Source organism: Drosophila melanogaster, chromosome X (assembly GCF_000001215.4).
Source record: "Drosophila melanogaster chromosome X".
Classification (NCBI taxonomy): domain Eukaryota; kingdom Metazoa; phylum Arthropoda; class Insecta; order Diptera; family Drosophilidae; genus Drosophila; species Drosophila melanogaster.
In genome coordinates, this window is record NC_004354.4 from 15,205,583 (window position 1) to 15,216,148 (window position 10,566).

General features: G+C 43.4%; 2 protein-coding genes across 3 annotated transcripts; one reads left to right on the plus strand and one right to left on the minus strand.

Moving 5' to 3' along the window:
• Window positions 1–224: 224 nt before the first annotated feature.
• Window positions 225–1,054, minus strand: CG32588 (uncharacterized protein). The gene is made up of 3 exons (NM_167432.2): window positions 812–1,054; window positions 587–736; window positions 225–508 (listed from the first exon to the last, which is right to left on the minus strand). The coding sequence occupies exons 1-3, from the start codon at window positions 971–973 to the stop codon at window positions 308–310; spliced, it is 513 nt and encodes a 170-aa protein (NP_727833.1). The 5' UTR covers window positions 974–1,054; the 3' UTR covers window positions 225–307.
• A 3,749-nt stretch (window positions 1,055–4,803) lies between these two features.
• CG5662 (uncharacterized protein) lies at window positions 4,804–5,885 on the plus strand. Of its 2 annotated transcripts, none has more exons than NM_001298337.1 (1): window positions 4,804–5,885. In NM_001298337.1, exon 1 carries the CDS (start codon window positions 4,874–4,876, stop codon window positions 5,750–5,752), a length of 879 nt encoding a protein of 292 aa, NP_001285266.1. In that variant the 5' UTR covers window positions 4,804–4,873; the 3' UTR covers window positions 5,753–5,885. The 2 variants fall into 2 exon arrangements, with proteins under 2 accessions (NP_001285266.1, NP_573009.1); NM_132781.2 differs by having other exon boundaries at window positions 4,804–5,795.
• Window positions 5,886–10,566: the final 4,681 nt, after the last annotated feature.

Sequence of the window (10,566 nt, forward strand, 5' to 3'; positions counted from 1 at the left end):
CTAACCACTTTTTGACTGACTTTGTGTAATTTTATTCACAACTTTTACACTTGCCAACAAAAGAGTAACACTTATCGCGAATGTGTGCCCTTTTCGCCACTTGGCAATTAAAAAGTTGTCGCCAGCAAAATTAAATTAAAATGAAAACATTTGTCAAATCGAGACTATACAGTCATCGCAAGGAGTCCACAGACATTCGCGTGAAGAATTGAGAATGCAGCATTAGAGGAGTGACAATGTATTCAATGTATATTTCAGAAAAAAAGCAATTATAAGGCGAACAAAACATTACAATGAAATCCGTACGCTAATGAAAGATCAAATACTTGAGCAGCCATTGCCCGGCAACAACACAGCACAAGCTGATCAATATTTCCCATAGGGGGGGCACACTGCGCTCCAGAGGCATCAATCCACGTCGCTTCATATCTAATTTAATGACATACACATCGATGGTCATGATGATGGCAAAAAGCGGAACGAAGATATTATTCTTATGCGGAGTGATCTGGATTTAAACAATGGTTGCAGTAATTTATTACAATGGTACAATAAGTGTGTACATATTGTAAATCTTTGTACTTACAAATACAATGGAGTATATCATTAGCATGTACGCTCTCACCAGTAAAAAGTGTGTGAGGGCTCGAAAGCGCCGCGAATTGAAGTCCTTTAAAATCAAAAGATTGCTTGGCCATCCGAAGAAAACGATCATGAAATCTATAAAATTTATTAACTACGAATTTTGGTTAGGTGCAATTAGTCCTTTACTTGCTGCCCACCATTAAATAAAGGGCTACCATTTACTCACCAATCGAAGGACACCGATGTTGAGGGTATAAAAGAATACCAATAAATCGATACTTTTCGAGATTTTCCAGTTGATGCGCCTTTCGCAACATGATAGAGGTATCTTGAGATTGGTGTGCACAACGCGGCAAAAGTGATCACTGATCTGCTCGAAGAATGTCATGCCGAAATGTACAAATAAATTTTCCAAATTTATAAAAGAATGTATAAATAGGTGCTTCGTTCAAGTCAAAGGGGATGACTGACTGAAAGGCAATGAATGAAAATCGAAAACGATTTGGGCATTAAATCATGGCCAACTACTCCCGCTGGCTGTGCAAGGACACTTGGCCTTCTTCTTGGTAGCTTATTTTTGTCTTGAAAATGCGAATAACTGGCAATTTCTGGCCGGGTCTTCCACACACCATACCACACTCTACACAGCACACACACCGCACACACACCGCGCCGTCGACATTCCATGGCTTTCGCATGGCTGGAATCTGGGTAAATGTTAATTAAGCATCATTTACGCATTCAGGCCGCCATAATTTGCAGCGACAATGACACTGACAGCGCCACAATGTTGCGACAACTTTGACAAGCCCGCCAGCCAGGACACAGAAACGGAGTCTTGGAGTCCTAGAGACACGGAGACACAGAGCCCGACCCTTTACCCCATTTACCCATTTACCACACTGTCACTCGGCACGCAGTCAAATTTAATGTAACATAAAAGGTTTTCCATTTCATTCACCATCCTACTTAATGTATATCTGGGACGTAATGGTTCCATTAGGACAACCGCAAATGTTCCAGAACATTGCAGTTGGCATTTGCCTGGATGTCTGGGGAAAAGAAATTGTTCAATAAGCAGATATCTGAAAGAAACGATTGACTTGGCTGGTAGATTGTTCGGACTACGTGGCTTATGACAAATGTTCAAAGCTCAGTGTTACTCACATTACGTATACGCGGTGTAAACCATGCCCAAGACTAATAAAAGAACAAAACTTGTATGTTGTTTTACATTTGGGGGCAGCTTATAGATATTTTTATAAATTTATTATTGCAGAAATCTGGGTAGAGCGGTATGGCCTTATCTATGTCCTGGTCCTGGCAACGATTCCCCTTTTGTCCGAGTCCCGGTGCCACACCATCTGCTGTTGGTGTCCCACTGTCCTACCAAACGTCCAATGGCCGCTTATCTTTCCCAGACAATGGACAATGTGGCCGTGGATTAGCTCAGCCAAACGGTTATTTAGCGGCGTCCAGAGCGAGGATTGTCTTCACCATTCACCTCCTCCTTTCAAGGACTCCGCCAAATTGTGGCCACAAAGCGGCCGGGTGAAGTGCGCCCAACAGCTGGCCAACAAAATTCAGAGATGGCCAACAATACATCCAACAATGCCAACGTCCAACGACCAACACAAAAAGCAACAAATCGCCAACTGTAGAAACAAAATAATAATAAAGACAAGCAGCAACATGGAATGGCGGAGCACAAAACCGAAATAGCAAATAAAATTGCACAGCAAGGATGAAAATGGAACGAGTGCAGGAAAGGAAGAAGAAGACAAGGAAAGGAGCTAGGGAGTCCTGCAGAAGAATTACGTTAAAAGCCAAGAATAACGATGGTACAAAGAAATTCGGTGGAACAACACGTGACTTACCCTAAGGGTTAAGTAAAATAAAAAAATAATAATTATTAACTTGGAGTATTACTTTTTTTTAATTAAGTTGTTGGATGAACAGGTATTGTGTACATATGTACATATATGTGCTTCACAGTCATTGCAATCAAAATGTAAACACTATACTAAATTCAACACAATTTAAATTTCCTTGTTTTATGAATATGTTTATACTTTTGCATTGCTTATACACATTTACACATACACTGCAAATACTATACAATATGTGTATTATATTTAATTAAACTAATGCTAAAACAGTTAAAACCGAAAATAACATCACTCGATATTACAGGGTATCGCCGATAAAGTAAGAGGGCAAGTTAGGGTCGCAAGTCGCGCACACATTTCTCACACCAAATGCAAATAAAACGACGCCTTGGAATTGAAATAGAAATAGAAAATTGCCAAACAAAAATGGCAGCATAAACTTTTGCTGTTTGCCACTTCCGTACGTCATTCGTTCTGCTTTCACCTCCTTTCTCCGTAGGTCGTAACTCTCGCACACACACACACACAAAATAAGAAAGGAGAAAGCGAATAAGACACAGTGGCACATATACGCACAAAAGTCTGCTGCTTGTCGACATTTTGGTAATAAATTGAGTTTTATGGCAGTCATATTATTCTTTATTAGTGGGTAAGAATTGTTGCCTTTTGTTGGCTTTTGTTGCCGAAACGATGTCTCAACCAGGCCAACATCCTTGCCATCCCGAGCATACCGAGCATCGTGAATCCTTAACCCACAATGGCTAGATATCACTGGTTCGGTTCCGAAGTGCCTACTCTGTGTGGCTTAATTAATTTGGCAGTGTTTTGCGACTTGGTTGTCAATGGATTGGACGGAATTCCCAGTAGCCCTCGACCGAATCAATCAACGACAACGCCACGGCCCTCGTATATTTACTCTTTCATTTCCCAGTAACGTGGCTGGTAAATCAAAAACTCTCATCCAAAATTCGTTACTTGGCGTTAAATTAGTCTCGGCTTTCGAACTTCGCGGGCATACTAATCAGGTCCAAGGCGTCCGCCCAAAATGGGATAATCCGTCAATCGAAGCTCGCAATTTTCACAGCTGTCAACGCAAGTCAGATTGGTTATTTCAAATAGCATTGCCTAGAAGTATAATAAAATGTTTTAAAATAAACATTTCAATACAAAACAAATGGTAAACGGGCTTAATTATTATTAATTATTTTAATTATTATTTCGATATTTCATTAAAGTGTTTCTTTGTTAAATTAGAACTTTCGATTTGGTGCAGTATTTCGAGTTTCTTTCCGTGTAGCGATGTATTGTATCATCAAGGCCATTCAATTAGCAATCATGGAGAGCCCGCCAGCTTCTCGTACCTGATGATCCATGAAACGTTCGAATAGAGAGCGCCCAAAACTTTTGCCTCATTTCCGGAAGCACTCGAGTCCTGGATCAGAGGAGCCACAAAACTGTGCATAATGCTCCGCCCGAGCAATTTATCATCCTCAGTTCCAGTTCCCGCGAGGCTGTCGGCCAAAAACCAGCGGGCGGTAGTAGAAAAAAAATTTGGCGGCGAGTGGGCCGAAACCTTTTTGGTGGGGGTGCCAATGGAATGTGGAAGGGCGGTGGCCGATGATTAATTGCTTGAATGTCCAGTCGAGCAGAAAATTCACAAAACATTTCCATCATCAAAGCACACAACTGATTTTTCTGTGGAAAAGTGAATCCTGTCAACGATGAAACGAAGGCAGACAGCTCTTTAAGTCCAATGTAGGAATATTGCTCTCTGTCAGTTTGATTTCAAGTTATTTGCCTAATTGCGAGTATAGTTTATTTGCTTTCACATTTATTCGTTGCTAATTGCACATTTCAAGTTTCAATGCCTTTCATTGCAGACTAATTAAATGCTTAAATGCCATATATTTGCTTTCACTTAACAACTGCTTGTACGCATGAACAAAAAACAATCAATGGATAGACATAACTGAAAGTAAACAAGTTCAAGGGAAATTTCTGGAAATATAAAATTATGAAATAAATCAGACACGAAAATTAGGTAAGTTTCGTCAATAATTGTTGGCTCCTGTCATATTAATTAGGTGGGAATTACAGCGTTTATTATTGAAATTTATAAAGTCATATATGTAAGTTTACAATGCATTACTTTTATTTTATTTGAATTGTGGAAGAATTTGCTTTTAAGATTCTTTATTTTTTATTTAACATTTATTTGCAACCCATTTATAATATTCCGAATTCTAGCAGTAATGTACTCAAAAGTTGACTGATGAAACGTAAACAAAAATTCTTTCTCACAATATATGAAAATATTAATATAGCCATCACTGCCACAATTGTCACTTCAACAATTCCATAAAAAGAAACCCACAGTCAAAATTTTCGGCACTTTAAGCATGGAGTTGGAACAAAACTTGACCGCCGCCCTGATGCAGTCGTCGGCGGAGGAGGGCAAGTCGGAGGAGGCGTGGCCGGCGGACGCCCACCTGCATCAGCCGGCCGAGGCGAATCAGCTCCTGTTGCCGGAGCGCTCCAGCTGCCTGGCGGTGAAGACGTTTTTGCGCATGTGCAACCTACCATTTACGGAGCACATCAGCGACAATGCAGAGTTTATGTCACCAGGTGGCCGGTTGACCCACCTGCCGCTGCTCCGTTTGGGCCCTGTCAAGACTTTTGCGGAATTCGAGCCAATAGTGGCCCAAGTGGAGGCCGTGCAAGGCGGCAATTGCCTGGACAGTTGGATGTCCGAGGATCAGCGCGATAACATCCGCTGTCTGGTTAGCTATGTGGAGAATGTCTTCACCCTGGCGGAGATTCATATGAGTTTTGTGGATGAGGTAAACTATCAACTTTACACGGCAACGCGCTGTGCAGCCGCTCATCCGTGGCCGTTGAGTACGATTCGCCGGTTTGCCAAGCAGAAGGACGCACAGAAGATACTGAAGGTCTACCGGTGGCAGGATTTGGACAACGACCAGGTAATCCAGGAGGTGAGCATCTGTGCCGATGCGTTGATCGCTGAACTGGAGGAGGACCAGGCGAAGAGCTATTTCGGCGGCTCACGACCTTGCAAATTGGACGCCCTGGTCTTTGGCCATGTGGTAGCCATAATGACCACCAAGCTTCCCAACATGGAACTGGCCGCGGTTCTGGCCACATATCCACGTCTATTGGCCCACTGTCGCCGCATCGATCAGAGCCTGTTTGATGGCAAACTCCTGACCAGCGCGGTGGAGGAGCAGGAGGACGAGATGGAGTTGGAAAAAATAGAATAAAGGAAAGGGCAGGACTCGGAATCCCTCTGCCCCGGAACAAAGGATTCTTATTGTTTTTTTATTTGGCCAGGGTCGGGAAGGCAATCAAAAATATGCAAAGCATTTACAATAAAAACGGCAGACAAGTCGGAGGAAGAGTGGGTTTTGCATGGGGTGTGGCACGGGGAAACTTGAACCAGAGTTAAGCCAGCGCACAATGCCATAAAATACAGCAACAGACAAGGCATTTAACACTGAAAAAATAAAGTAAAGAAATCAAACAAATAGAAAGCAAGTAAATCCAAAATAAATGATTGTTGCAATTTTTAAATTAGATATTCATTTTAGAATAATCCCGGTAATAATGAAGTTTACACTTACAAATTTGCAATTATAGTTTCTAAATGTGGAGTCATTACTGGCGAGTCATAAAAATCTAATTTTTTTATTGCGAAAAAATTGGCCTCTTTTATATTTCGAGTGTACTAGGCAGTATTTTCGGCGCGGGCTGGCATTCAATTTAAGTTCGCCCTCGACTTGTAGGTTCGATTTTATGACTGGCCCAAAGTCACCAATCTCAATGCAGAGTTCCCTGGGAGAAGAGTTTACGGGTCTGCGGGACTTCAGTACTCCGGCTAACCCGTGTGACATGGCCGCATCGTTCGGACAATCAGGGAACCATCATCGACATCGACTAGGTCCGCTGTCAGCCAGCTCCCCATGTTTTCCTACCATTTTGGCTCCCTTTTTGTGTTTCGCAATCAGAAACTCATCATGGCCTATTGATGATTTTTTCCGTTGTTCCTTTTTTTTTGTGCATTTTGCCTTTGCTACGACTCCCAGAGGATAATCTTCGTTGTCCTTGATGGCTGTCCCTGGACTTGGTAATTTATTGGAATTTACCAAAAGGATTAAGTACGCCAATAAGCGTTGCTCAACGTCAATGAGCGCGTGAGCTCCATCTCCATTCCTATCTCCATTATTTTGAAACCCGTTTTCGTTCTGCTATCGGAGTGGGAGGCATCAGACATCAGACGGCATCGTCATTATCCTTGCTGCCGGCCATTTTCAGCCCTTTCGTCTGTTTCCGCATCCGCCCAACTTCCGGTTTGGAGTGTTGGCTGCACACTCCGTTGCCAAAATACATGGCCCATTTCGAGTGCCAACCTGATTTGAATGGATTAATATTTAAATTTCGACATACAAAAAATATAATATAAAATAATATATTTCAGTACCGATTTCAACAAGTAAAAAAAGTATTCTTCAAAAACTGGAGACGCCGGGACTTAAGCCCGGGACCTCTTACATGCAAATAGTTGATTCTGAACTTCTGAAGACGCATTTAAGAATATAAGTTCTTAGTGAATTCATTCTAATCGCCGGACATTACTCACTTGATGTTTATAACTGAATGGAACTCAGTCAATTTGTTCTTTATTGATTCAATAGAACCGTAAGCAGACAATCGCTTTTGCCTTCAAATAACCACGGCACTTGGGGCCTCGAGTCATCTCAACCTGAACTTTTACGTCACGTTGTGCTTTATCGCTTTATTCCGAGCTGCGTCGCCCGATTATCCATCATCCGGATCCGAGGAGTCCCCGTCATCATCAGCGACCTTCAGCTAGCATCTTCCGCTCGCCCGAGTAACCCTAATGGAAAGTATATAAAACACAATTTGTTTTCATTTTGTTCTCCCACAGAGTCGCTGAGCGACTATCCCGACTTTCTTCGACTTTTCTCGATTCATCCAATCCCCGTCCACCCAAATTTTAGCGACTTTCTCTGCCGTTGGCCTCGAGTTTTCAGCGCCTTATCCTGCAGATCCTTGTAGCATACCAAATTCAGCATTCTGTCAGCTTAACCGCTGCCACTTGCCATTGTTGGCTGTTTATTTTGGTAGCCGGGCTTTTTGCGAAAACTTTTGCACATGCCACGCCCAGACGCCCAGAACGCCCCCAACCATACCCAACGCCCCCACCAGCCCAACTGACTGCCTTAGGGCCACTAAACAACAGATAGACTAAACGAGACAAAAAACACAGTAGGTATGCATTAAGATATATACACACAGATGTGCACTTAAAAAACTGTTTTCCATCGTAGTAATAATAATAAAATCGCAGATCAATAGAGTGTTTCAGCCTATTTATTTATTTACCATTATTCAATCGTTTATATTGTTAAACATATTTAATTTAGGCTACACATTGAAAACGCCGCAAATTTTCTCACAGTGTCCAGCATTTATACGTTGAAAAGTTCTGCGCCATGGCTTGGTCAGAAGTGGGGGGGGGGCTTTGGGCCAAAACTTTCTATAGCCTACAAATTTTCTTTTGCCTCCAAATTGGCTGAGGGAAGAAAGTTTTCCTTGCGGCTACTTTCGCCGCTGCTCGGTCACCGATGTCGCAGCACGATGGCCTAGTCCATCTATATCCACATCTTTATCTCCTTTGCCAGCTCCATTCATCTCGACCCACCACTCCACCAGCATCTTGTGCCCATCGTGGCCAGGCCAGAAAGGAGCCAGTGCAGTGATTAGGCAATAATTCTGTGGCACGCAAACGGCGCACATATTAACCCGCCCAAGGAAATATGGCGTGTCATTGAACAACTCAATATCGCAGGGCTCCAAGCGCCACTCACTCACTTACTCGTTGGACCGCCGGCTCTACGACTTTTTCGGTTGTTAGGCAAATCACGTAAATTCCTTTAAACGAATTACTTTCAAATTACCGAAAATATTTGGATCGACTGACTGGCGGCTGCTTTCCTGAGCAGGTGCTTGTGTGCTCATTGCGCTTTGCCACAGCGACAACAATGGGCGGGATTTTCGGCAGAGAGTTTTAAATAAATATTATTGCGTGTAATTTATATGAAAAGTTTGCACCTCGTGTTCTTAGGTTGTGATTTTACGATTTTCCGATTTTCATACTCAAAGCCATGATTTTCGGTTGAAAAGCGAACAAAAACCCCGTCTCAATTTATGCAGCTACATCAAGAGCGGTCTCAGTTTATAAAGTAGCAACAAATAATTGACCACCCACACATGGGGGCGGGGAAAATTGTTGCCGCTTTCAGTGGTTGAAAAAAAAAGAATCCGAGAAGGAAAAAAAAACTGCGAGCAGAGAAAACTCAGCGGAAAACCCGCTCAAGTGGCAATCATCATGCTGCACTTGGCAATTGTTGCCACCAAAAAAAGACTGGCAGGGGGGAGGGGAGGGGCTGCGGCATTGGCAGTCCAGCCCCCATTAATTCCCAAACCCCCAACTTTCATCATCGTCCTGTGAACCGCCCTGTTGAGTGCTTAAAAACACATTGCACGTTCAAATTGAAGTGGAAATGCAACGAAATGCATATAAAAACATCCTGAACCAGAGGTCCTGCTGAAAAGGGATATCTCCTGGAAAACGCCTGAGCGATAATAAGAAACGAAAGCTTGGTATTTATAATTACAATCATAATTTAATCAATATTAAATATTTCTTTGAAATCCTTAAATAATCAAATCAAGCACCCTCCTCTATATAAAATAATTATATATAACTAACAAATACAAACCGATCATCATGATCAAATACTTAATGAATGCGGTAACAAATTCCCGATAATTGGAAAGCATCAGTGATTTGCGTCCGTAATCCGTAGGCATCATTTATTTATGAGATTCGTTTAATAATGTTTTGATTTCTCGTAAGGCAATTTAGCCGGGGAAATCGTTTATCGGTACGTGGCGAAAGCCACGGATACATGGGGTTTATACACTGGCTGGCTTGTTGTTATTGGATCCACCTTGTGACCGCCCAAGCAGCCATGCCAACTACCTTTAACCACCCCAAGCCACCCACAACCACCCCAAAACACCCACAACCACCTGGTCACGTGGCGTCGGCGATAACAAACAAATGCAATTATGGATTTACGCGGCGTATGCGCCATATTTATATGTTTTTTACGCTGCCGCTTGCGGTTGCCTTACATTTTAATTGAGTTGCTTGTGCAGCTGGCAGCGCCAACAAAAAAAAAAGAAACATTAGTTGTATCTGTATCTGTATCCGTATCTGAATCGGAACCAACTGAAAATGTGGACAAGTGTTGGGTGGCGTGAAGAAGGAAATTGATGCGCTTCGGGTGCAAAAGACATCAAACACTTGAAATATTTTGTGTAAACTTGAAAAATGACATGAAAGCGGCCTGAAATAACAGGCCAAACGATGGGTGGATGGGGCTGGTTGTTTATTTTTTTCGAGTGGATGGATGGCAGAATGGCATGCAAAAGTAAACAAACAATTTGCGGGTCTTGTCTCTGACATATGAGTTCGAATATTTCTGTTGGGCGGTGGGAGGGTAGGGGGCGGGGAGAGAGGGCGGAAAGGGGAGCTGTGCCCGAGGTCTCCGGGATCTCACATCTTACTCGATGTCTCCTTGAGCTTGTGAATGGCATGCGTGGGCGTGCAAAGTGTTTCTGAAAGATGATTGATACGATTTGGAGTGCTCCCAGGGCCGCCGACATCCGCTTCCCTCGATCCGCTCCTGAATTTGCCGCCCGGGGGCGTCGCATAAGCGGCGGCGTAATGAAGCGGAAATCGATTTGCGAGCGCGCGCGCGTCTTCAACCCGTGCGACCCGGGAAATCGCTCGTCGGCAGCGGGCGTGCGTGAAAAGTTTGACAGCAGCCAGGAGCAGGCCACCAGACATCCACCGCCCAACCGCCCAACCGCCCAACCGCCCAACACCCACTAGCCAACCACTCAGCCAGCACCACCCGCAACGCCATCTCACGGGATGATGAACAGTGGGGCGCCACCAGCAGCAGCAGTACCAGCCGCTACC

Coding starts and splice junctions, on each gene's coding strand:
- CG32588 (NM_167432.2), bottom strand. CDS start 973: ATGACATTCTTCGAGCAGATCAGTGATCACTTTTGCCGCGTTGTGCAC. Junction 737..811: donor ACATCGGTGTCCTTCGATTG/GTGAGTAAATGG, acceptor CAAAATTCGTAG/TTAATAAATTTTATAGATTT. Junction 509..586: donor TGATATACTCCATTGTATTT/GTAAGTACAAAG, acceptor GTTTAAATCCAG/ATCACTCCGCATAAGAATAA.
- CG5662 (NM_001298337.1), top strand. CDS start 4,874: ATGGAGTTGGAACAAAACTTGACCGCCGCCCTGATGCAGTCGTCGGCG.